Source organism: Mesoplodon mirus, assembly GCF_964341445.2.
Source record: "Mesoplodon mirus genome assembly, chromosome: 11".
NCBI lineage: Eukaryota > Metazoa > Chordata > Mammalia > Artiodactyla > Ziphiidae > Mesoplodon > Mesoplodon mirus.
The window spans coordinates 40531898-40559625 of record NC_138987.1 but is presented as its reverse complement, the minus strand read 5'-3'; the positions used below and the strand labels follow the sequence as shown (position 1 = coordinate 40559625).

General features: G+C 49.5%; 1 protein-coding gene across 1 annotated transcript; it reads right to left on the bottom strand.

Moving 5' to 3' along the window:
• Positions 1-276: 276 nt before the first annotated feature.
• On the bottom strand, positions 277-26700 carry PNPLA3 (patatin like domain 3, 1-acylglycerol-3-phosphate O-acyltransferase). Its single transcript, XM_082636405.1, has 8 exons — positions 26453-26700; positions 23567-23799; positions 22327-22392; positions 17395-17604; positions 16046-16106; positions 6668-6883; positions 5424-5556; positions 277-4429 (listed from the first exon to the last, which is right to left on the bottom strand). Exons 1-8 carry the CDS (start codon positions 26637-26639, stop codon positions 4288-4290), a joined length of 1248 nt encoding a protein of 415 aa, XP_082492531.1. The 5' UTR covers positions 26640-26700; the 3' UTR covers positions 277-4287.
• Positions 26701-27728: the final 1028 nt, after the last annotated feature.

Below are 27728 nucleotides of genomic sequence, written 5' to 3'. Positions count from 1 at the left end.
TAAGTCAGAATTAGTTTGAGGGGAAGGTTTTCCTTACACCTGGAAAACAGATTCAAACCAGTAATTTTTCAGATAGAACCCATAAAATTATAACCGTATTTACCAGTTCATTCAGTCCTTTGTAATCCTTTTTGTTAACAGCTTTATGAAGCCATCAGGTTTTTCATTAGAATTCTTCAATTTCTTACCTAGTTATCATTATAGTCTGAAAGTCAGAAACTTGTATTTATCCAAAAGTCCTTTTTATAAATCTTCTTGAAGAGGAAGCATTTTTGCAAAGGCATTAGAGTGAAACTGTAAGTGTCTATAATGACAAAAGACTTAAGAAGGCGGGCTTCCCTGGTGGCTCAGTGGTTGAGAGTCCGCCTGCCGATGCAGAGGACATGGGTTCGTACCTCGGTCCGGGAAGATCCCACATGCCGTGGAGCGGCTGGGCCCGTGAGCCATGGCCGCTGGGCCTGCGTGTCCGGAGCCTGTGCTCCGCAACGGGAGAGGCCACGGCGGTGAGAGGCCCGTGTACCGCAAAAAAAAATAAAAAAAAAAAGACTTAAGAAGGCATGTTAAGAAGGCGCATTTAAAATCTGATTACAGTAAAATTAACAAAGTAACTTGGTTACTGTTATGACAGATGACAACACGTAAGGAAGCAATAGTTCTTTACTTAGCTAAGGTAACAATAAAAGATTTCAAAGGCAAATACAGAACAGATCACTTAAGAGGTAAAGAAATTTAAAATCTGTTATCAAAGGCAGTTCAACACTTTAAGAAAACTTGTCCTCTTAACAGAAAGAAAAGCCAAATTCAAGTTTTGCACCAGCTTACTTTTAAAATTCATTTACTTAATTAAATTTATTCTAAGCTTAGTCAATCCTGACCATGCATAAAACTCAGGCTTCCCTGGTGGCGCAGTGGTTGGGAGTCCGCCTGCCGATGCAGGGGACACGGGTTCGTGCCCCGGTCCAGGAAGATCCCACATGCCGCGGAGCAGCTGGGCCCGTGAGCCATGGCCACTGAGCCTGCGCGTCTGGAGCCTGTGCTCCGCAACGGGAGAGGCCACAGCAGTGAGAGGGCCGCGTACCGCAAAACAAAAACAAAAACAAAAAACTCTTTCCTCAGGGTCCACTTTTCACAAAACTTTTTATCACTTTCTGTATCCATCACTTTATTTTCCCATTCAGAAGCAGTCAACTCTAAATTAGACCTACTTCCTTTTTTCTTAATAAAATGTAATTCCATTCCTCACACCTTCTTTACTGAAAACATACATCCTACTTTCCTTAAGCAACCATGAACTGTCCTTCATAGCAGCACTCTGTAGATTGGTAAACATAAATCTAAGTAATGATTCCTTGAAAAATATGCTTCTTACAGAAAGTATCTCAGTGAGCACCACACATTTCTTAGTAGTTCTAAACCTTTTGTTTCTCTGTAAAAGGAAGCCAGTGTTCAGTAATTAATGTTTCAGTATCTTATTTTATTTGGAAATGGACTAGTTACTTAATAAAATTCCATCCTTTAATTTAATTTAGCACAACTCTAAATGTTTTAAATTGTCAAATATCTGGAGAGATTATTCTTAAGTAGACATTCCTAAAACATAATTATTCCTAAAAAGTTCACTCAAAGCTCTTATCTCATTTGTATTTTCTTTTTTTTAATTAATTAATTTTTATTTATTTATTTGGCTGCATTGGGTCTTCATTGCTGCATGTGGGCTTTCTCTAGTTGCGCTGAGCGGGGGCTACTCTTCATTGCAGTGCGCGGGCTTCTTATTGCAGTGGCTTCTCTTGTTGTAGAGCACAGGCTCCAGGTGTGCGGGCTGCAGTAGTTGTGGCACGTGGGCTCTGTAGTTGTGGCTTGCAGGCTCTAGAGCACAGGCTCGGTAGTTGTGATGCACGGGCTTAGCTGCTCCGTGGCATGTGGCATCTTCCCGGACCAGGGCTCGAACCCGTGTCCCCTGCACTGGCAGGCTGATTCTTAACCACTGCACCACCAGGGAAGCCCTTTCTTGTATTTAGAATTGTTTGATTTGTAAGCACTTACTTTTCTTTTAAGCCAATTAAATAGAGCTCATTTACAAATTAATCTCAGCAATGTTATCCAAGGACACAGACATATACTGAGACATACACATATATCCAGACAGTCAGAGATCTCCTAGGTTCCACTTGAGGTTTAAAATGTCTCTTTGCCTCTTTTTTTTTTTCTTGGCTTGAAGTTCTACAAATTAACCCAAGGCTGAAGTCTCAGGCAAAGTGGGCTGCGTTTGTAGCTCAAGGACATTGTAAGAGTTAACTTCAAGCTTTGTCCTAGGCATATTTTTGTTCTCTCAGGGTCAGAATTCTGAAAAAGGTATTTCAACAAGCTAGCTTCCTCTAATTGCATATGCATAAAGAACTGGTTTTGCAATTTCAAAAAATTTTTATCTTAACCAATTTTCTCTGGACTCTAAAGAATATTGTGGCCATCCTGACTGAAGGAACGTAACTTGTTTTGAATTTTGGAAATGTCAGACACGGGAAAGGGAACATGGACTCTAATAGTGCCCATGTCTCCATTTGCCACTTCCCTTAAGGGAAGTATATTAGAATCTGTTTCCTGGCGTTGGGCAGTCCTGGATCTTGTGTGGGGAGGGGAGGGGGGCTTTCACCCTGATAAGGGGGTACCTACTGGGGAGCTGTGCTGAGGTGGGTGCAGGGGCTGAAGCAATGAGGGTTCATGGGGTGGGGGACAGGAGAGGTCGAGTGGAGGGTCGCCTAGGAGATCTGCTGGAGAGGGAGGCAGAGGGGGTCGGGGGGATAAGGCGGCAACAGAAAGACACATGCGGCATGAGTCCCTCGGGTCCAGATTCTGACTACGGGCCATAAAGGTCTGGACGTAAGGAACCTCTGAGTCCTTTCCTTGTTTCCGCCAAAAGAGATCAAGTTGGAGGATCGTGTTAGAATTTAGTGTGCCATTGACAGGCCATTGTTCTCGGTCCCCCAGTTTATACTGGGTCCAAGCCATGTTACGAAAGAAAATGAGCCTCTTCTTTTTGAGATTTTCAGGGTCAAATTTTCCCAGTTCCTGAGGATACAGCCGAGGGGTGAGTCCGAGGGAGGCTCCCGAGACGTCGCAAAACCCATTCTTAGCCTGTACGCCATAGAATGGGCATACTGAGAGTCACCGGCTGACAGAGAGGCGTCCCCTTTGTCCCAGTGATCTCTCCGGGCGACTAAGGCACAAAATGGGCCAACCGTCCCAACAATCGTGTCCGACCGTGAGAGGTGACCCCTGAGCATGCGACTGAGGCACCATGCGACTCAGGCAGGGAAAGAAAGAAAAGAGAGAGAGATTCCCGGGACCCACCGGGTGGCTCACCGCTTGGCGATGCCCTGAAACGTGGAAGGCACTCCGGGGACGGCTCAGAGGCAACGCCTAGGCTCCTGTAAGTCAATCCGGACTGAGAAAAAGGTGAAAGTAACAGAGAAGACAGGCTGAGGAATCGGCCTCATAGTCCTGCCGGGCAGGTGGCGGCCAAGGGGAGGGGGCTCCGTGATTTGCTTGAACCAATATGTGCCTCACGGTGCACGGAAGTTGTCTTGCTGGGGGCAGATGCTCTAACAGCCTGGTCTGTTCCGTGACCCCCTTATCCTTTCACGGAGTCTTCAAGCGGCAGGTGCCCTAATGGCTTTTAAATGCCTGACCCGTGCCTGCACGATAACAATCGGCCTAGTCCTCAGCCGGAAGGAAGACAGAGGGATCCTCACCCGTCTGGGCGGCAGTTACTGGGGCGAAGTGAGCCGCGGAGCCTTCGGAACACACCAGGGTGTGGCCCTGGCCAGAGTTCCTCCGTTGCTTCCACAGCAGCTTGCCTGTTCACAGAGAGTCTGTCTCAAGGAATGAGGAGAGGAGGTGGGGGAGGAGATCCCCCCAGGAGATATCCCCGTACAGGCCACCAAAATGTCGTGGTCCGCACGTGGGTTGGAAGAAGAATTTCCAGACACGAAGAAGTATCTTGGAAAAGAGTGAGTTTACTGAGAATAAAGCGCAGAGTTAGTGAGGGGCGCTGCGAATACAGCGGGCCCACTTCTTGACAGACCAGGCAGAGCCGACCCCCTTTGTGGGTTAGTGGCCAACTTTTATAGCCTGAAGACAAAGAAAATTCCTGCTGGCAGGATGGCATCAGGCGATTGGTCAGGGTGCTACAAGGTTGCTACATGGTGAATATTTTACCTACTGTGCAGTCGCGGGGCTGTCCGGTTTATATTAGGAGAGCCCATGGCAACAGTTGCTATAGCGGCTTCGTTAATTCAAGAGTTTTTGTCCTGTGTCTTTGATGTAGGGCTCCACAGGGAGCATATGCATCATCACTCGAGAACAAATCCGGGAGGTCGCCCACCACAGCCACTGGATGTCGCTGGGCATGTCTGGAAACCACGTCACCAGTCTGCAGGAATAAAACAGAGAGACACCCACGTCGTATGAGCAGGAAGACAAACCAAAACAAAAAGAACAAAACCAAACCCTAACCAAAGGCAGACATCTTACAACGATACCATCGTCCAGGTAAACTGCCAGGGTCACTTCTAACCCCGCTGTGATAAATTCCCAAAGACAAGCCAACCTAAAAGCCCAAAGGAAAATTAGGCCATTTTTTGATTTGGGAACGCTCAAGGGACTTACATGGAAATAAAAGGAAAAGACCTTGGTTTTCCAGGATCCTCCTCCTCTGTGGCAACATGGCCACCGATGCAGAGCATCTTGCGGTTGAGAACCACCCCCTGCGCCCAGGTCTCCTGGGCTTGGCCACGTGCGAGCGCAGCAGAGGGAGCTGCCCAAGGAGGCCTGACCACTGCCCTCCAGACTCCCTGCACCCAGGACATGAAAAGGACCCCACATCTCGGGCTTTGGGAAATGCCAGAGCAGCCCTCAACCTAGGGCAAGGCTGTGCGGGAACGGGTGGCTGATTTGGCAGGGTGGAGAAGGGCTCTGGGGAGGATGCCCAAACCTGGAGAACTGAGCTGGATTTTGAAGGACGGTTGGGACTTTAAAAGATGGACTGAGGGACATGTTGACTAACTCGCTAAAAAGAAAATAAACACCAAAGTAAATCAGAAGAAAACTGAGGGAAAACAAATGCCCAGGAATCCAGCAGGCATCCCAGCATTGGCCTCAGATCCCTCCAACACACCAGGAATAAAATCCCAAAATAGAAGTGCAGACCTACAAGAAGTGACAAACCTGTAACAGCAACGAGAAAGGAGGAGGGGTGGGCAGGGGCTTGCCAACGAGGCACCTTTCCAGGGTGTTCCACGCTGGCCGTGAACTCCACCCCGATGTTTAAGGAGCCAGGCCCCAGGCCGAGGGCCTTCCACAGCTTCTCCCACTTAATCCTCTCCCCACTTCCATGAGGATGCCACAAAGCCATGTGATGCGCTCACCTCTGGACCACAGCAATCACAGACTCCACAGGCAGCGTGCAGGGCAGCACCATGTAGGACATGACCTTAATTGGTAAGAAGTTGCACATCTTGCTTATGTACCCATCTTGGTTTCTAATTGCTTCCCTCAGGGCTGAAAAATACAATTCGGAGGTCTCTCACCAGTGTAAAAAAACCAAATCATCTTCCCCGGGGGACACTTGGAATTTCTGTGAAATATACAAATCCTGGCAGCCCAAGAATCAGAAGCGTCCACAAATGAGATCAGGTGGGGAATGTGCCCAAGTAGCCCTTGGATCGACTACAGGGTATAGGGTCCCTTTTAAAGACTCTCTTTTAAACTGACTATTTTTGGAGGCATACACAAACTTCTCAAAGTGCCCCTGGCCCCAGTTTTATGAGCTCTTCTTTGCACCTGCAGCTGGATTCCATCTCTTCTGCCTGGAACCCCCTAGCCTTGTATTTCCCCTTTGCAATGACCTTGCGGATGCCTCAAATCGCATGAATCTGAGCAGCTTCTGGTTAGTGCAACTCCTGAGGTGTTAGTGCCTCAGGGGCAAGAAACGGCATCCCATTCGTCTTTGATTTATTGTATTCTATTCTGGCCACATCCTGCGGTGTGTGGGATCTCAGTTTCCCGACCAGGGATTGAACCCTAACCCCCTGCATTGGAAGCTCGGAGTCTTAACCACTGGACCCCCAGGGAAATCCCTGTCCTGTTCATCTTTGAATTTCCCCAAATGCCCAGCTGGAAGCTGGACGGTGCATTCATCTATCCATTAAAAAATCGATGACATGATAAAATAAGCAGATTCAGTGAAGGTTCAAAACTGTGATTTTGCGGGGAGGGAGAAATTAGGAGGGGCTTCTCGAGAGAGAAAAGGCTTTGAGATGGGAGGACAGGCAGAGAACGGCATTCTCAAAGAACAGGCCACCCTGGGGTTCCCAATATCCAGCGTGCCTGGACTTCAGGAGCAGAGAGCACAGCCAGTTAACACAAAACTTAGCTGGAGGGTGTTCTCCTCTGGCCAGGACCCCATGGGAAGGGAGGCTGGGCAAGGACCCAGGGGGATGGGAGGCCCGTGCTGGGCGGTGCGGGTCCCCACGGGCCTGCCCTGGTCGCTCCGCCCCATCTCTTCCCACGCGGCGACATGACCTTCCTCTACGACACACAGGGAAGCCACCCTTTCTGCCTCATAAAGGGTCACAGAGAGCCTCTGCCGTCCCGCCCCCAGAGCCGGCACCTATGGTGAGCTTGGGCGACAGGGTCTCCAGGATGCTCTCGTCCGAGGGCAGGATGCTGAGGTGCGGCTGATCCAGCAGCTTGTCTTCCTCAGGCCTCGCCTCCCGGGCGGCCATGCCCGGGGAAGACTGCAGGCTCCCGTGCTCCCAGGGGGCCTCGAGGACTTCCGACTCTGCTGAGGATGCACTCAGGCACAGAGGGAGCCTGTCACAGATGCCTGCGAAGGGCACAGAAACAAACCCGTCAGGCAATTTCGGGTGGCGGGGTCAGTCCTCACCCACACACACCTGCCCACCAAATTAGAGGGAAGCCGCAGGCCTGTTATTAGTACAAGGCGGAGATGAACGAGGGCAGGCAGTCCTAGCAGGGAGAAAGGAGGGCGGGGCTTTGACTCCGGATGGATGTGACGAGGGCGCCTGGCTCCATCACTCACCAGCTGTGTGGGCTCTGGAGCCACGTGTGGATTCTTGATGTTCAAAGCTAAGGGTTATAACTAATTTATAGTAACGGAACCACTGGTTAAGCCAGCGGTCCAGGCCCTGCAGCAGCCATTCAACTGCTACCATTATCATCATCTCTGCTTTTCAGCTGAGGAATCAGAAGCACAGAGAAGTTAAGAGATTTGTCCAAAGCCACACAGCCAATACGTGGCACAGCGAGAATCGAATCGAGATATGATGTCAAAGATGGCACCCTTCCATCACACGGCCTCGAAAGAAGCATTAGGTCAGGGGGTTTGTGCAGGCCCTGCCCTAGGTGCCGGGGCTCAGGAGCCGATACCAGTGGGTGGTTCCTGCTCGCACACTGGGTGGGGGCAGCGGGACAGGTAGTTTCGGATGCCCACGCCTGCCTCGGCTCACCTCTTGCTTCCAACCTCAGCTTAAAAGACCAGGGGCTGGACCTCCCTGGTGGTGCAGTGGTTAAGAACCTGCCTGCCAAGGCAGGGGACACGGGTTCGAGCCCTGGTCTGGGAAGATCCCACATGCCGCGGAGCAACGAAGCCTGTGCGCCACAACTACTGAGCCTGAGCTCTGGAGCCCGTGAGCCACAACTACTGAGCAAGCGTGCTGCAACTACTGAAGCCTGGGCACCTAGAGCCCCTGTTCTGCAACAAGAGAAGCCACCGCAGTGAGAAGCCCGCGCACCGCAACAAAGCGTAGCCCCCGCTTGCCACAAGTAGAGAAAGCCCACGTGCAGCAACGAAGACCCAACACAGCCAAAAATAAATGAATAAATAAATAAATTTTAAAAAAAATAAAAGAGGATGCAAGAAGAAGAATTCACAAAAGACCAGGGGCTGCCCCTGGATGCCCACACCTTGCTCCCAAGTTACAGCTCCCAGTTATGCTCCCCTGGATCTTTCCGGCCTCTTTTAGACACATAGCTCACACCCTGGGACTTACTTTCCCTTAGGCATGTCTGTTCCCAGAGGACACCTGGCCCAGCCCCACACGTCCTCTGCAGGACCCCGAGGAGGCCAGCCTGGCCGAGGGAGGACCTCTCTTAGATCATTAAACCCAAACCCAGCACAGATGCTGCAAGCGCCCAGCTGCATGCCAGTCTTTAGAATTACTAAGAATCACCTGGCGTCATTTAATCCAAATGTCTTTTGCTAGAGATGTGGAAACGGAGGCCCAGAGAGGGGAGGTGGCTTGCCCAAAGTCACCTAGTAACTTCCACAGGGTCCATCACTGTTATTTATTCCCAAGTTGCTCCCAAATTGCATCCCCAGTCCAGACTGCTTTCCAGAACCTTGGACTCTGACATCACTGTGCTCCTTGCACAACCACCCAAATATGCCCCCGGGGCACCACACACGGGGCCTGAGCTTCCCTGCAGAACCCTCGCCCTCCTGAGGGCCCGAACACTGAGCAGAGCCCCTCTCCCCCAGTGCCAGCTGCAGAAGCCAGAGGCCAGGACTTCATCCCTAAGTCTTCCTCCTCCCGAATCTCTGGTTGGTTGCCTCCAAGTCCTGTTCCCTCAGGCCCCTTCCACCTCCTTTGCTGCCGTGACCCCGGCCAAGCCCACGGCGGCCTCCTTGACCTCTTGGATGCTGCCCTCACCCTCTCTGCACTGCGGCCGGTGGGGGGGGCCTTCTAAAGCTCCCTCTGACCGCCCTCGCTCCCACTTCGGCAGCCCTCCATGGCTCCCTATTGCTGTGGGATGCAGACCCTTTCACCACGTCCATGAGGCCCAACCTTGTCCTTCCACTTTTCATTTACTCCCATTCCTGCCCCTCTCCTTTCTGTCCATCTCTCTGGGTGCCCCACCTCCGCCACGCCAGTTACACACGCCTTCTTTGCACCTCATGCTTATGTCCCCCATGCCTAGAATGCTCCTATTCACCCTCAAAGTGTCAACATGGATTCACATCCTCCTGAAGCCCTGCTTTCCCCTGCCTTGCAGATCCCCTCGCTCCCTGTGTGATGCTACAGCATCCTGTATCTTCCTGCCACGGCACTGAGCACGCCGTCAGCCTTCTCTTTACACATCTGTCCCCAACCATGTTGCAGCAAAAGTAGAAATGAAGTTTTCCCTCTCCTGAGAACAAGGAAAATAAAGGCTAGAGAAAGAGAAGAATCATAACCTGGCCTTGAAAGAGTTTATCACTCCTAGTTTTTGTTTTTTAACTGTTACTAATCTGTAGTTTCTATAACTAGATCTGTACTTCACAAAGCTAACCTATTACTCTGTAACATTACGTGAATTACATCCTGCACTCCCTTGTAGCAAATCACCCCTTGCAGCATTTGTATTTCAGAAAAAAGGTCACAGGCCGATAACCCAGAGACAAACTGACCCAATTACAGGGCTGCCTGACATGATGCCAGATGAGACTGTTTTGAAATAATGCAGGAAGAAGAAGAATGCAAGACCTTCACTACTTTGATCCTTGTCATAGACCCCGGACTGCGAGCCTCACATATACAATCTTCTCTGATTCCCAAAGGAGGGGGAGACAGTTCCTGAGGCACTAGCCTGCTGTGTCTTCCCTTCTGCCTGGCAGAAAAATAAAGCCATCTCTCTCTTCCTCCAAAATCTCTTGTCTCCGTATTTCCGTTCATCCTCGGTGCACAGAGAAGCTGAGATTTCGGCAAGAAAATGCGGGCCTGTCTGGGATCTGCTCGCGGGCAGGCAGCCCCGCAGGGCCCCTAGGCTTGATCGAAAGCTCGGGGATCTCTCTCCACACCAGCCTCCTTTGGGAAAGCAGAGGGCTGGAGGATTTCTCTGAGGCCAGATCACCAGGGGGGCTGTGCCCCGATCACACCCGGCCTGCCTTGCCTACTTGGCGGTGGAACTCTGAGGCTGCGGCGGAGAATGGGGGAGAGGCTGACCTAGCAGCGGCCAAGGCTCCTTTTGCCTTGAGGACACCTTCTCTTCTCTTGCCCACACCGGCCTGGACTTCCACTCCGAGAAAACACTGAATACTGGAGGATCAGAAAGAGGGCGCAACGCACCTGTCAGCACCTACGGTGAGTCTCCTGGAGTGCACTCCCTGACCTTTGACTGTCCCCTTACAGGAACTTCTATTCCAATCTGGGGATTTCCCTGCAAATGGAAATCCTGATGTGGAATTCTCCCTGCAAAGGGAGATTCTGATGTAAGGTGCCACTTTGGGGCAACGGTTCAGGTCGAGTGGGACTCAGAAGTCACGTCTGGGCGGGTCTCCGCCATATGTTTCTCCTTTTTCTTTTTGAGCATCCATTTGCTCTTTCCTTTTATGTTTTATGTTTTATGTGTGACTTCCAGCTGATGAGGTGAAGGTTTATGTTTTGATTTGAGCGTGCTAACACCTAACTTCTGTTACCAACTGCTCGAGCTAAAATGGGAAGCACTTTCTCCCTGGGAACCCTTAGGGAAAATTTTAAATGACTGGTGGACCTATAGCTATGATCCAATGACAAAGAAATGGGTCTCCTACGATTAGATCTTTATTGCCACAGGATGGGAAAAATGGACTGAGGTTCCCTTATGCTCAGGACTTTATGTCCCTTTTATTATAATCCCGCTCTAGGTGGCTCCATAATCAAAAGCCTGAGGAATCAGAAAACAAAACAAAACAAAACAATCCACTCTCTTGACATTCTAAATGATCCTCTTCTAACTTCTCCCAGCTCTCAGGTGCCGGGGTGGGGGGGGAACCAAGCTTTCCCCACTCCTGCAAGTTCCCTCACTTCTTCAGATTCTTCTGACCAAACTAAGACCCCACCTCCCCAGAGGGACAATCCCTGCTGGGACATTTTATCAGCCAGTCTGCCCCTGTTATCAGAGCCAATTTGAGCACTATCTGGTTTAAATTTTAGCTATGAAACCATGACCACAGAAAGAGGAAGATGATTTTTGACAGTATGGCCACAATATTCTTCAGACTCTGGAGAAAATTGGTTAAAATAAAACTTTTCTTGAAATTGCAAAACAAGTTCTTTTTGCATGTGCAATTAGAAAAAGCTAGCTTGTTAAAATACTTTTCTTCAAAATTCTGACCCTGAGAGAACACAAATATGCCTAGGACAAAGCTTGAAGTTAACTCGTATAATGTCCTTGAGCTACAAACAAAGCCCACTTTGCCTGAGACTTCAGCCTTGGGTTAATTAGTAGAACTTCAGGCCAAGAAAAAAAAAAAAAGAGGCAAAGAGACATTTTAAATCTCAAGTGGAAACTATGAGATCTCTGTCTGTTATCTGTGTATGTCTCAGTATGTGTTTTTGTCTTTGCATAACATTGCTGAGGTTAATTTGTAAATGTGCTCTATTTAATTGGCTTAAAAGAAAAGTAAGCGCTTACAAATCAAACAATTCTAAATACAAGAAAGGGCTTCCCTTGGTGGTGCAGTGGTTAAGAATCCGCCTGCCAATGCAGGGGACACAGGTTCAACCCCTGGTCCGGGAAGATCCCACATGCCGTGGAGCAACTAAGCCCAAGCACCCCAACTACTGAGTCTGCGCTCTAGAGCCTGCAAGCCACAACTACTGAAGCCTGCGTGCCTAGAGCCCGTGCTCCGCAACAAGAGAAGCCACCGCAATGAGAAGCCCGTGCACCACAACGAAGAGTAGTCCCCGCTCGACCCAACTAGAGAAAGCCCACACACAGCAACGAAGACCCAACGCAGCCAAAAATAAATAAATAAATAGATAGATAAATACAAGAAAAATTAATTTCAGGTTTACGTGACCTGGGAAATATTCAATATCAAACTAACACCTGGTATTAATGTTTGTTTGTTTGATATTTGTCTTCAAAATCTTTCATTGTTACTTTGGCTAAGTGCACAAGCTATTGTTTCACAGTGACTATGATCTTATCTGACTGAGTGTTCTAAACCCTTTTGATTTTTTGGATACAACTTCCCAAATCTCATATGCTCATTTATAGTGTTTTCTTGACTTCTTGGACCTTTGCATATGAATCGAATGTTTTTCTATCACAGGCACGATCCTATGCTAGTTTTAAAAATCAATCCAATTGTTGGGTTTGTGGCCAATTACCTATGTCTAGTACTTCTGGGTTACCTGAGTGGGTTTATCCACTCCAAGGCTCTAATTGGTTGACTCTTAGGAAATTTATCTTAAAAGGAAAATTATTGTCATGTTCAAGGCCACTATTGATATGACTAGATGAGATCCCCTCACCTGACCAATTAATAATACCTGCTCTGACCCTGACCATAAATATGAATTTTCCTCTATTACTCAAAGTTCAGTCAGAACAACAAGCAAAATTTCAGCCAAGGAATAAAACCTCCCACAATTATGGGATGGATTTATGTAATTAACACCAGGCTATGGTAATTTAAGGTTAAAGGCTACTCTATGCTGGGAACAGTTAAATCATACTAAGGATAATCAGTCTAGTAACACTAGGAAACTGGGCTGAGTACCTTATGGACAATGCCAATAGACAATTTCCCTGAACAACAGGGATTGGTACAGAACAGACTAAGGCAGATGACCTGGGATATACTGGGCTGCACCTAATGGAAGTTCTTGGCTTAATTCTTACGTATGACTTTATTAATACTGCCAGCTATGTTATTTGTATTTTGCCTATTTCAAAAAAAGTATTGTTTCTTACGTTACCAAATGTGTGACTGAGCCTCCGATAAAATGATGATATATAGTTCCATATGAGATCAATGATTGCAATAGTCTAACTCTAGATATGAGAAGAAACAACAAGAGGGAATATTGTCCTGGACCATAAGAGACTAGGAAGACAGGTGGTCCAGAGACTTTTGGATACTAGTAAAGGTCTAGTCCAGTAATTGCACATGGAGTGGCCTATCAGCAAAATCTTCGCCAGACCTGGGAATGAGCGTTCCTAGCACCATGGGACAAAATGGTCATGAAATGCCCCAAACCATGGTTGAAATTATGACCATAAAGGGGCCCCGCTGACTGAAAACTGACACTTGCCATCTACTTCTACAAGGATTAAATCATGAGCTGTTGCTGTAGCTGGTGACCTTCAACACCCCCAGCAAGGAGCTCAGGGTGGAGATCTGAAATGAGGCCCTCTGTGCTCTGGGAAAAACTGACAGGACAGGCCTTCAGAGAGTTAAATACTTTCAGGAGAAGATTTTACAGCCCCATTTCTTGAATCGTCTCATACCTAGAGAAACACTGACATCATGAACGGTGACACTATGGTGTGATTTTAGCCAAGTCCTTTTATTGCTAAGAACTTGAGTTCTCTGAGCTGTGTCAGATTTGGGATGCCACCAGCCATTCCCAAAACAACGTCTGCTGACGCTGGTAACTGCAACCTTACTTCTTAAAGGTGTCCTCTTGTAACTACTACACTTTTACACGATAAAACTGCTTTAGGTCATGTGTTAACAAAAAGAGAAAACACACATGTAGTGACCAATAGCTCCTCTTATTTATATATTAATACCACATCAAAGGTTAAAACCTACTTTGATGAAACTAGATAACCAGCTACCTGGCTACAAGTCTCCCCGAAATGCCAGGCCTAGACTGGGTTTCAGGCTTATTCTGCTAAAAAGAAATGAGATCTATTTTGTCTATTAACGTTTAGGTCATCACGCCTCCAAATACTTCTAATGGGGTCTGTTACACCTACATCAATCACACTGGGCTAATAGGACATAAAATTATATATATGACCACACCAAATGGCTCTATTCCTTTAAACAGGGTAACCCAAGCACTGACTCTGTCTACATCAGGATCAAAATTACTACCAAACACATGGCTCTTAATCTTGCTTGGGCCCCTGGCTACAATAATTCTTTTTTTTAAAATTGATGGCAGATTATTATCTTTTAAAACTTATTTATTTTTGGCTGCATTGGGTCTTTGTTGCTGCGCGCGGGCTTTCTCTAGTTGTGGTGAGCAGGGGCTACTCTTCGTTGTGGTGCGCGGGCTTCTCATTGCGGTGGCTTCTCTTGCTGCGGAGCACGGGCTCTAGGTGCGCGGGCTTCAGTAGTTGTGGCTCGTGGGCTCTAGAGGGAGCTTCCCGGAGCAGGGCCCGAACCCATGTCCCCTGCATTGGCAGGCAGATTCTTAACCCCTGAGACACCAGGGAAGCCCTACAATAATTCTTTTATTAATCTTTGGCTTCTTTTTTAAAACTACTTGTTAAATTCTGTCTCTTCCAGATTACAATAGGTTCACATCAAGATAATGATGATGCAAAGATTCCAGCCATTTCTCAGAACAGATCCTGCCAAAACAACATAAGTCATGCTGGGGCCCTTAATAAGACAGGGCAAGAGCTCCATGACCCCAACTAGGTAGGGTCTACAAGCCCCTTGCCAACCTGAAGAAGCTACAGAAGACAGACCGTCGTCCCTCATCCTCCCAATAAAGATTTCTTGGGGTTCACATCTCTCGGGGAATTTGAAATAGGAGATAGATGGGCCCCTGGGCCGGACAGCTGGTGTTTGTCAAATGGAGCAAAACGGAAGTTTTTTCCTCAGCCAGACAAGAATACGCCTGTTTCCCTTCCTACATTGTTATGGAGGGAATGAACTAGCAGTGGGGAATTTGTTGCAGCACAGAAATGAAGTTTTCCCTCTCCTGAGAACAAGGAAAATAAAGGTAACAGTGAGCAGGCTAGAGAAGAAACATAACCTGGCTTGAAACAGTTAAATCACTCCTAGTTTGTTGTTTTTTCTTTTTTAACTGTTACTAATCTGTAGTTTCTGTAAATCTGTACTTCACAAAGCTAACCCATTACTCTGTAACATTACGTGAATTACGTCCTGTACTCCCTTGTAGCAAATCACCCCTTGCAGCATTTGCATTTCAGAAAAAAGGTCACAGGCCGATAACCCAGAGACAAATGAACCCAGTTACTGGGCTGCCTGACATGACGCCAGCTGTGGTTATTTTGAAATAAAGCAGGAAGAAGAAGAATGCAAGACCTTCACTACTTTGATCCTTATCATATACCCCGGACTGCGAGCCCCACATATAAAATATAAAATCTTCTCCAATTCCCAAAGCAGGGGAGACACAGTTCTTGAGGCCCTAGGCTGCCGTGTCTTCCCTTCTGCCTGGCAGAAAAACAAAGCAATCTCTGTCTTCCTCCAAAATCTCTGTCTCCGTATTTCTGTTCGGCATTGGTGCACAGGGAAGCCAATATTTTGGCAACAACCACGAGACTAAGCTCCAGGAGGGCAGGGGCCACATCTGTCTGTCTGCTGTGGAGTGGTCAATTGCTTGGCACCTAGACGGTACGCAGTAAACATTTTCTGAGTAGGTAAATGTCCCGTGAACCACACCATCTCCTTGGTCTTGGACAAAGACTAATTCAGAGGATTAATGCATGAACCAACTGTTAGTATCGAAGAAAAATAGCCGCAAACATATTTGGTTCCACTCTAATGTTTCCAGAACCCAAGTCCCCCAGCTTGGACAAGCCAGGATGAGTCAAAGGCAGGAACCTTCCCCAGAACACAGCTGGGCTAGTGGGCGTGGCCCACACCCGCCTCGAGGGAGCGGGAGCTATTCTGATTCCTGTCACCTGCGGCCCAGAAACTGTTTATCTTCCTTCTTTATCAAACTAAAGGTTCACAATTGTTCAAGCAGAAAAGAAAAACAAAGGAACTGCCTTCAGCACACAGATAGGTGACACTGCAGAGGGAGAGCTAGCCCTGGGGCTGTGACATCCAGGTTCAGGTCCCAGCTCTGCTCCCAGTGAGTGGAGTGCGGACCTGGGCTGCCTCTCCAAGCCTCTGTTTCCCCATCTGTAAAATGGGGCAAATATCTCCTATCTCGCGGGACTAATGAGAGGGCCAAGCGAGACGGTGGGTGAAGGTGCTGAGCGCTGAGTGATGGAGCCAAGACTGTTGACCAAGACTATGAACAGAAAGCTTGTTAAAGGGGCACTTCAGTTGCCCTACCATACATACCATTCTCTTCCAAGAACCTGACCGTGTCTAAATATCCTTGAAAGCATAGCTCCTCAAGCACCTGTGAACAAATCAAGTAAATTAAGTCACTAAGCACCATTCCTTTCAACATCACCTGAAGACGGCAGACCCAAAGCCAAGAATCCTCCAAGCTCCAAGCCGCTGCCATGTGCCCAGCGCAGCTGCTGAGGGGTGGGACAGGGCTCTGCTTTCCTGCAGGACTCAGCTCGAATGACACCTCCTCCGTGCAGCCCTTGCTGGCACCCCAGCATGACGGGTGCTGGTTCCTCTGGTCTCCCTGGGTCCCTGGACGAGCCTCCACCCTAACAAATACCAGGGCCTGATCTACCTGTCGTGGGACAGTAAGAGCTGCCTCCTTTGCTCCTCGGTGTACAAACCACATGGGCAAACCAATCCTGCTGTCCAGCCTTCCCTCTCCCCGCAAGCACACGCTGTCGTATATGTTGCATGGCACGGCCTTCCTTCTCCCCAGAGAACTGGCACTGTGCAGATTCTACCCACTTTCTTACTATTTTAGGTGTCGCTAAAACAACAATCAAAAAAAGATGAGGGGCTTCCCTGGTGGCGCAGTAGTTGAGGGTCCGCCTGCCGATGCAGGGGACATGGGTTCGTGCCCCGGTCCGGGAGGATCCCACATGCTGCGGAGCGGCTGGGCCCGTGAGCCATGGCCACTGAGCCTGCGCGTCCGGAGCCTGTGCTCCGCAATGGGAGAGGCCACAGCAGTGAGAGGCCCGTGTACCGTAAAAAAAAAAAAAGATTAAACTGGGAATTCCCCAGTGGTCTAGTGGTTAGGACTCCAAGCTTTCACTGCCAAGGGCCCAGGTTCAATCTCTGAAGATTCCACAAGCCAAAAAAAAAAAAAAAAAAAAAATTAAACCACCAAATGCAGTGTAGTTCTTTTTTTTTTTGGCTGCACTGAGTCTTCATTGCTACACGCAGGCTTTCTCTAGTTGCGGCGAGCGGGGGCTACTCTTCATTGCGGTGCACGGGCTTCTCATTGCGGTGGCTTTTCTTGTTGCGGAGCACGGGCTCTAGGCACACCGGCTCCAGTAGTTGCAGCATGTGGGCTCAGTTGTTGTGGCTCATGGGCTCTAGAGCGCAGGCTCAGTAGTTGTGGTGTGTGGGCTTAGTTGCTCAGCAGGCGGATTCTTAACCACTGTGCCACCAGGGATGTCCTGCAGTGTAGTTCTTGACCACGGATGCAAATAAGAATCATTGGGATAATTAAAAAAAAAATCCTACTATCCAGGCTACCCATACTTAAGCCATAGCCCCTGGAGGTGGGATCTGAACAGCAGCGCTGTTTAAATGCCCCCAGGCCCCCTCACCTTGAGATCCGCAGGGAATAGCACCCGGGTAAATAGGTAGATGTTCTCTGAGCAGAGGCGTAGACTGAGCTTGGTGAATTCCACGTGAAAAAAGTTCGTGGACTTGACTTTGGGGCAGATGTCACTCTCCCCATAGAAGGGGGAAATAGTGATGGTCGTTTTGGTATCAGAGAAGGGTATGATGTCACTCACTCCTCCATCTACGTATCGCTTTTAAGGGAGAAAAAAAAAGGACATACTGTCAGAAGCTCTGGGCTGGGGTTTTCTGTGTGTTTCAGATTATGGCCAGAGGCTTCTCAGAGCCGCAGGCAGATACAGTGAGGGGCTTTGAATCACTCTTTCAGCAAATCCCTACTGAGCATTTCTGTGCCAGACCAGGCTGTAGGCTGGCGCTCAGGGTTGCCACATGCTGCTGTGTAGTTTGCACACTGCATAAAAAAGTGCCTGGCCAAGAGGCAGACAGAGGCTGGCGTCTGGCCCATGTTATGATGGCCAAGTCCCGAGCCCAGGTGGGCGCCCCTAGGCATACCCATGTAATTTGCTTAGACCAGGGGCACTGTGTGCACTGGGGACAGAGTGTGATGTAGACCTGGCCCTAAGGGAGACAGATGGTCATGGGTTCAATTCCAGAGGCCCCTTGCTGCTTGCGGAATCTTGAACAAGACACTTAACCTGTAAGCCCGTCCACACCTGGGAAATGAGAAGCAGCACTGGAGACTTAAATGACGCGGTGAACCTGGGACTTGAGCTCTCTGAAAATGGCATCTTATCCCACAGCAAATGTGCATTTGGGCTAAGTCCTGTGAGAATCAGTTTTCCTGTAGCCATATCCTTGAACAACCTTAGTGCCCACAGCCAGGCTGGGGCAGGCAGGTTTTGGTACAATTTGGACTGAGTCTACTCCTATGAAACCAACGTCTAGAATGATTCCCAAACCCACGCCCATCACAGCCCAGCTGTTGGTGCCCACAGACGGGGGGGCCTTCAAATATCACAACTGGGAGAATTTCCCCAGCCAATCCTTCCAAAGGGAGAAATCTCAGGGCACACCTTGGCCTAAAACAAGTCCAAAAAAGAATCAGGCACGTTCAGCCACGGCTTGGCTATCAAGAGATTCTTGCCTTGAGTCCAAACATGATTAGATGTGCGCACACAGCAGTAGTTTCTAAATTGTTGCCACATGATTTCTATGGAAGATACAGGAAGGCGTCAAAACCCTCACTGGCAGAAAGGGACACAGGACCAAATGTCGGGAATCTTTAGTTAAGACTGAGGAGGGAGGGAGCAGGTGACTATTTTTTAAATTATTATTTATTTTTTAAAATTAGTTTTTATTGGAGTATAATTGATTTACAATGTTGTGTTAGTTTCTGCTGTACAGCAAAGTCAATCAGTTATACATATACATATATCCACTCTTTTTTCACTCAAGGGATAAAGTCCAATGACTCCTCTGTCTTGTATAATTTTCCCTCCACCCTTAACTTTTCTACAGGAATGTTCTGAGTTTGCTCAGTGGAACCTCAACGTTTTGTTCTAATTTTCAGCAGGTTTCATCTGAGTACACTGAGGGGGATGACTGTGTGCGCACCACAGCTGGAGCAGTCTGGGGGAAATGAAAAGATAACAACAACGACAAAGCCACCCATATTTACCGAATACTTACCTGTGCCAGGCTCTATGCTGCATCTTCACTGCATTATCGCATGTAATTCCCACAACAACACTACAACTGTGCACTATTATTAACCCTCATTATTATTAACCCTCACTTGCCAATTCAATCTCAGAGAGGTTAAGAAATGTGTCCAAAGTAGTCCAGCTAACGTGCACTAGAGCAGACATGCGATTCTAGGTTTGTCTGCCAGGCTGGCGCTGTTAGAATTGCAGGTGATCACTTCATGGCTCCAGGCCTCAGTTTTCTCATCTGTAAATAGGGGCAACTATGTGTCTGTCCCAGGGATGCTCTGGGGCATGAGTGAGGCTACATGTAACCTGCCTTTGCAACTTGATTGGAATGTGAGGACCGTGCTGCTCTTAAAGCGTGAACCAGGAGGGTTTCTAAAGTGCCTTCCTGCTGACACACTGGAATGTTGTCTTCTCTCCCACAGCTGTAACAACCTAAACTGTCTCCAGACATCGCCAGATGTTCGCGGGTGGGAGGACAGAATCATCTGATAACTGCTGCCCTAGAAGGAGGCTGCCAGGTGGTCCAGCACAGCCCAGCATCCAGTCCAGAGCCTGCAGGACAAACACCTCAACTTCTGTTTTTCCACCAGAGGCAGGGCTCAGGATTAGCCACGTGTGTTTACCTACTTGTTGAATGGAACCAAATCGCAGCCCTGTCGGCAGCTTCTGCCCGAAGCCACGGGCTGAAAAGGATACAGTCAGACCCAGAGAGGATTATAACCCTCAACCCCTAAGAATAAAGCCTTATTACTGGGTTTCCCTGGTGGTGTAGCGGTTAAGAATCCTCCTGCCAATGCAAGGGACACAGGTTCAAGCCCTGGTCCGGGAAGATCCCACATGCCGCAGAGCAACTAAGCCCGTGCACCACAACTACTGAGCCTGCTCTCTAGAGCCCACGAGCCACAACTACTGAGCCTGCGTGCCACAACTACTGAAGCCCGTGCTCCAAAACAAGAGAAGCCACCGCAATGAGAAGCCCGTGCACCGCAACGAAGAGTAGCCCCCACTTGCTGCAACTAAAGAAAGCCCGCGTGCCCCAACGAGGACCCAATGCAGCCAAGAAAAAAAAATAACAAAACTTATTACCTTAAGTGAGTAACTGACTCTTAAGCATCTTATACCTTAATAGGCCACTGGGCACCTGTTTCAGTGCTCATGTGAAGATTAAGTGAATTGTGAAAATGACTATACTACCCAAAGCAATCTATAGATTCAAAGCAATCCCTATCAAACTACCAATGGCATTTTTCACAGAACTAGAACAAAAAATTTCACAATTTTTATGGAAACACAAAAGACCCTGAATAGCCAAAGCAATCTTGAGAAAGAAAAATGGAGCTGGAGGAATCAGGCTCCCAGACTTAAGACTCTACTACAAAGCTACAAAATATGGTACTGGCACAAAAACAGAAATATAGATCAAGGGAACAGGATAGAAGGCCCAAAGATAAACCCACACACATATGGTCACCTTATTTTTGATAAAGGAGGCAAGAATATACAATGGAGAAGAGACAGCCTCTTCAGTAAGTGGTGCTGGGAAAACTGGACAGCTACATGTAAAAGAATGAAATTAGGACACTCCCTAACACCATACACAGAAGTAAACTCAAAATGGATTAAAGACCTAAATGTAAGGCCAGACACTTAAAACTCTTAGAGGAAAATATAGGCAGAACATTCCATGACATAAATCACAGCAAGATCCTTTTTGACCCACCTCCTAGAGAAATGGAAATAAAAACAAAAATAAACACATGGGACCTAATGAAACTTCAAAGCTTTTGCACAGCAAAGGAAACCATAAACAAGATGAAAAGACAACCCTCAGAATGGGAGAAAATATTTGCAAATGAAGCAACTGACAAAGGATTAATCTCCAAAATATACAAGCAGCTCATGCAGCTCAATATCAAAAAAACAAACAACCCAATCCAAAAATGGGCAGAAGACCTAAACAGACATTTCTCCAGAGAAGATATACAGACTGCCAACAAACACATAAAAGAATACTCAACATCATTAATCATTAGAGAAATGCAGATCAAAACCACAATGAGGTATCATCTCACACCGGTTAGAATGGCCATCATCAAAAAGTCTACAAACAACAAATGCTGGAGAGGGTGTGGAGAAAAGGGAACCCTCTTGCACTGTTGGTAGGAATGTAAATTGATACAGCCACTATGGAGGTTCCTTAAAAAACTACAAATAGAACTACCATATGACCCAGCAATCCCACTACTGGGCATATACCCTGAGAAAACCTTAATTCAAAAAGAGTCATGTACCACAAGGTTCACTGCAGCACTATTTACAATAGCCAGGACATGGAAGCAACCTAAATGTCCATCGACAGATGAATGGATAAAGAAGATGTGATACATATATACAATGGAATATTACTCAGCCATAAAAAGAAATGAAATCGAGTTATTCGTAGTGAGGTGGATGGACCTAGAGTCTGTCATACAGAGTGAAGTAAATCAGAAAGAGAAAAATACTGTATGCTAACACATATATATGGAATCAAAAAAAAATGGTTCTAATGAACCTAGGGGCAGGACAGGAATGAAGATGCAGATGTAGAGAATGGACTTGAGGACACGGGGAGGGGGAATGGTAAGCTGGGACAAAGTGAGAGAGTGGCATGGACATATATACACTACCAAATGTAAAATAGGTAGCTAGTGGGAAGCAGCTGCATAGCACAGGGAGATCAGCTCCGTGCTTTGTGACCACCTAGAGGGGTGTGATAGGGAGGGTGGGAGGGAGATGCAAGAAGGAGGGGACATGGGATATATGTATACATATAGCTGATTCACTTTGTTATACAGCAGAAACTAACACTACACTGTAGAGCAATTAAACTCCAATAAAGATGTCAAAAAAATTCCCAAAATAAAAAGAAAAAAAAGATTAAGTGAAGAGCTTACCTTACAGATAACCAGCTAATTATTCTACACGAAGTTGGTTTTGCTGCCCAGAGAGCCTGGAAGGGGGCAGCTATGGAATCTCTGTCTGAAGGCTGAGAGGCAAAAAGGCTCCACGTCTGGGGACAGGTCTCAGGGGCCCAGGGTACCTGAGCCCAGTGCCTCTTTTTTTTTTTTTGGACACTTGGCTTAGCTGGATCTTAGTTCCCCGACCACGGATCGAACCCGGACCCGTGGCAGTGAAAATGAGGCGTCCTAACCACTGGACCACCAGGGAATTCCCTCAAACACAGTTTAAAAGCGGACTTACCACACCTCTGAAGGAAGGGGGGATCAAGCCACTGATGAGAGGCACGAAGGCGGAACAAAACAAGGCCTGTGAAGACAAAAGGGAGTGAAACCACAGCCCAGAGCAGGCTGCCTTTTGTTCCCCTGGGTCCTGATAAGCCTTCTCCAAGCGAGAAGAGCAACAAGCCTGAAAACACTCTTGGCACAGAGGAGGTGCTTTAATAAATGGTTGAATGAACATGAACCAACCTACACACTTATTATTTCAGGCCCAAGTATCAATTCTCTAACGACACCATCTGCAGGCTGTAGCTTCTTGCCCCTGCTCCCCAGGAGGGTCACACTGGGCCATCAGAGACAGAACCAAGTGTTGGCGACTAGCTGATGGACAGGGAAGGGGCTAGATCAGGGCTTTGCAAACGCTGGCATTCATCAGAATCACCTGGAAAGCTTGGCGAACCACAGACTCGGGGCCCCACCCCTAAGGTTCTGATGCTGCAAGTTGGAGGCGGGGCCTGAGAGCCTGCAATTCTAACAAGCTCCCAGGTGATGCCGCTGCTGCTACTGCTGGTCCGGGGCCCACGCTTTGAGTCGCGCCACGCTAGCGAGCATTCAGCAGGATGTACCACTGATGCAGGGAGAGAAAGGGCTCACGTGGGAACGCACAGGTGCTGGCTGCCTAGAAAAAGCCTCCACAAACAAGGTGAAGTGGAAGATAGCACTGGCTGCTGAGAAGCTGCTGGTTATATGTGCCAGGCTGCGTGCTTGTAGGGACCTGTGTTAAGTGAAATGATATCCAAGCAATTCTCATAAAAGGCATCAGCCAAACTAAGTGGTATTTTCATATTACCAATGAGCTGCTCTGTGCTAGAGGCTAATAAGACATACTCCCACCCTTGTGGGACATCACTGGAGGGGTCCTCATTAAGGAACAGGCATCACTGGGAGGAGGGACACATGTGGGATGAGGTCCCTGGAGCAAGCAGTCATAAGCCAAGTCTTGAAGGATGGGGAGGGGTTATTTGAAACTGAAACTGTCCTGGAACACTCCAGTTTTGCATACGCTCTGGACCAGACTGCTGGATGCACTCAGAGCTGATATCGCCCTGGTACAGGAAGCTAACCAGCATCGTGGGCAACCAGGTTCTTTTGCATCTTAAGAAAAGAACAGGTCAGGTGGCTTACGACAGCCCTCTCTTTGTTGCTTCTGAAATGAAACGGTCTTTATGACTTGACAACACCCAGATAAGAAAACTGCTTACGTCCACGACTTCGTCTTTGGACCGAAAATCAGACACCAGCACATTTTCTCCATCGGCCACTCTGGTGAGCGAGATGACCATTTTGCCCGAGAGGAGCTGGTGGACGTTGTCGGGGAGGTACCTCTGGAGACCATCTCGGACGTGCCTGCTCAAACTGAACGACGGGTGGAGGACGCCGATGTTCCGACTCCTGGCACTCCGGACAAGGTCCACGAAGGCCTGCAATGTCTGCTCTGGGCGGAGAGAGACAAATATACAAAGGAATGTACCACCCTGGAGATGGCAATGCTTTGCAGCAGGACCAGAAACCTGGCAGCAGGGAAGCTGCTGACCTTTCCCTTTCTCTAGGCCTGGGCTGTCTGATCCAGCAGCCACGTGTGGCTCCCGGGCCTGAGATGTGGCTAGCCCAAACTGAAATGGGTAAAAGACACACTGGATCTCAAAGGCTTAGAACAACAACAAAATGTAAAATATCTCATGAATAATGTTTTATATTGATTAGATGTGAAAATGATAATATTTTGGCTGGACTGGGATAAATAAAATTAATTTCACTTATGTCTTTTACTTTTTCCACGCGGCTACTAGGAAATGTAAGCTATGCCTATTTCTGTTGGTTAGTGCTGTTCTAGGCCCTCCCTGGCCACAGGGACGAGCCTCCAGAGGTCCAGTGAGCCCTCTCCTCACCTCCATCCCTCCATCAAGGCCAGAAGCCAGGGACTCACAGCGTCGGAGCTTGAGCGTGAATGGGCCTAACACTGAAGGGAGCAGAGAGCAAGCGCAGCCTTGGACCTGAGTTCAAATCCTGCCTCTACCTCTTACTAGCTGAACAACAAAAATAAGCCACCTCACTGCCTCTCTGAGTGTCAGACTGCATGTTTTTAATGTGGGACCACACTCAACTACCTTTTGGAAATAGAGAAGATTAGATACACTACAATCTATAGGTGCTCAACCCAGATGAAGCACCTAATAAACAACTAGACTTAACTTTTAACCTCTAATGTCAGAATTACCAGACCATCCAGTGGGCACAGGGCACGTGCATGGTCCATCTGACCTCACTCACTGGCCTGGTCCCCTCTGGCTGGTCTGCACTGCCCTAGCAGGCAAGAGTACCTGTCCCAGCTCGAGCCCTAGTCATCTGTAAATCCTGGGATGCAGAAGACCGGACACACATCAGCAGGTCCTGACCCACTTCTGACCTCCACTCAGCTCTCCCTGCACATGTGGCCCCACTGAGCCCGGGCAGAAGGCACAAAATTGCACACAGCTGGCTGGTTCTGCCAGTCTCTCCTGCCAAGTCAGCCTGGGTTTGGAGGTGCTCTCAGGAGCCACGCCCAAGTCACAGGCCCTGGGAAATGCTCCCTGGCGGTCCCCAAGTGAGACAGGCAGTCACAGCAGGAAAATGGGGCACCCAGAACCTCCGGAGTAGTTCTTGCCAGGACCTCCAGATCCACTTTCCAGGGACTTGGTGGTCCCAAGCCACCCCCTGCAGGACACAACCCCAGGCTGCACCTGTCCTTGCCTGTTACGAATGCCCTCTACGCTGGAGTCAGGGCACTTCACGTGATGGGGTCTGTGCATTTGAATCTGGTCCCAATTAAACATTTGACCATGTGGCTGTCTCCAGGTAACAACCCTGGGACACAAGGGCTGGCTTTGATCACTGCTCAAGCCCAAGGTGGCCAGTCTAATCCTCCTTGAGGTCACATTTCCTGCCCTTTGCTCCTCTCCCCCTCAATGGGGAAGGCGGCCGCGGTGGCCTCTCCTGATCCCCACCTCTCCATCAGCCCAGGGTCTGCTCCCTGGTCCTATCCAATGGCAGGGCTGTGCTTACTGGCAAGGGATTCCTGCTGGCAGTGTCTGACACAGCAGTCCCTGGGTAGAGTAAAGAGTAAACCGTTAAGGAAGCCGAGACAAACAGGGGCTAATGAAAAGGTGCATTATCTTCCTGTCTGGGGACCTTTGGATGCCAACAGCTCCATGTTGCCACTTGCTCCAGGCCCTGCTCCCTGGCTAGGATCCCAGGCCCAGGATGTCATACCCTAGTAATTTAGGCCGGCTGGCCACAAGCCCCAGTCCGCCCCTCTCACTGGTACCCACGAGTACAGAGATGCTTCATTAGGACAAGATTCAAATGCACAGGACCTCGTTTCCAGGGCACTGAGCAGGGGTGTGGTGGGGAGGAGAGGAGGGGATGTGGGATGTCCAGCCCCCAAGAAGGGTCTCAAACACCGGAAAAGGAGGAGACAACTTTCCTACCTCCCCTCACCCCCCTCTCCCCCGCTCCACAAAACACCTCTCCTCAACCCCCTTTCAATCCAAACCAGCAAGTTGCCCTCTACCTGAGAGGCACCCAGCCGCCCCCAGCGCTCCCACGAAAGCTGGGCGGAGATCAAAGGCGCCGGGGGCCAGGGGTCTCCAGTCCCTCTGGTCCCCAGAGAGAAGAAGGCAGCCACCCTGGGCCACAGTCCAAAGCCTCCTTCTTGGCCTGGCCGGAAGCAGGGCAAATCGGGCCTCCGACACCCCCTCCCCGCCTCCCGCCCCCCCCTCCCCAGGCGTCGCGCTCCCTCCTTCCCGTCGCTCCGAGACAACCTGGCTCTCAGTCCCAGGCTGGGTCGGGGGGGCTTTCTTCAAGCCCGGGCGCCAAAAGGGAGTCGGGGCGAGGAGGCGCTCCGGATTCCCACGCCCAAAAGAGCCACCCACCCGGCGCGCCCCCCTCCCAGGCCCGGCAACAGAGCTCCCCGGTGCGGGGCAAAAAGACGCACTGGAGGAGGCATCTGTCTGGGGAGACCCCGGGTGTACCCCGCAGTTTCCATCTCCAATCCCGGCTCCATCGCGCGCCCCCTCCCCGCGCGTTGCCCCGCGGCGGCCCGGACCTACCCAGCGGGACCCCAGAGAGGAAGAAGGCGCAGTGCAGCGCCCCGGACGAGGCCCCGAAGAACCTGCGCGCGTTGTGGAGGAGGTACGGGGCGCGCTCGCTCAGGCAGCTGGTCACCCCGATGTGGTAGGCGCCCAGGAAGCCGCAGCCGGCGAAGGACAGGTTCCAGCCGTGCTCGAGGTCGTACATAGCGGCGACGGGTCGGGCGTCCGGGGTCTGAGAGCGCCGCAGCTCCGCCCGGCACCCACTCTGGCTCTCTGACGGCCTGGGTGCACTCACCCCAGACATTCCCGGCGTGACGTCACCCGGCCGGCCCCGCCCCCGCTCGGACCAAGCGAGGGAGCCGGTGGGCCGCCCAATGCTGGGGCAGCACGCAGGCGGCGGCGGAGGGCTGGGAGGGCCTGGACCCGGGCGGAGGAGAGGGGAGGACCCGTGCCCGCGTGAGGGTGGAGAGAGGTTTCCGACGCTCCAATGGCAGTGGGTGTCGTGGAGAGAAACAGCTCCTTTTCCGTTCCTTTTCATCCCTTAAACCAGGGAGAAACTAACAGTGGCCCACTTAGGTTGTTAGTATCTTTTTGACGCTTTATCATTTCCCTTTTTACGAGTCAGCAAGCCTTCAGCAGACACCAGCATCTAAATAGAATTTCATGTCTGATTTCCTGCAGGTTTTTGTATGTCTTCAATTCATGGCAAGAGGTAGAGATTTTTCATTTAATGATGACACGAAGCTTCCCTTTCAAAGTTTCACTTCTAAGTAAAAACTGTGAATAACAGGTGCTTGGTGCTGGGAGGTGGGGTGGGCAGTGCAGGACCATGGGAGTTCTGGAGGCTCAGGCCTGGGTGATTCCTGGTGCCCTTAGGAAGTGTCTAGGATCCCCTTGACCTCTGTGTCCACACTGCACGGAGCATTTCCAGAGCAGCCCACACAGGGCGATTAGGCCTTTGCCCAGAGTTGCACAGCCAGCAACCCAGGTTACTGGGCCATCCTACCCCCTGTTTTGTGAACAGAGAAGCCCCCTCCCCTCTCCACCAAGGCCCACATGGAGTGCAGAGTGTGGGCTTTGGGATCAGGCCCCACCTCCCACCCCATGTCCTCTGTAAAACGACGGGTGGAGATGCTGCCAGGATTCAAAATGCCACCTGTGAGGCCCCTGGACACAGGGGTTATGCATGACCCTCCCACCCACACAGCTTCCCAAGTCTGAGGCGTCCCCTGCTTGGGCTGAACCTGTGCCTGGAGGTGTCGGGGGGCCCAGGATCAGGGCAGAGGCTGAGGCT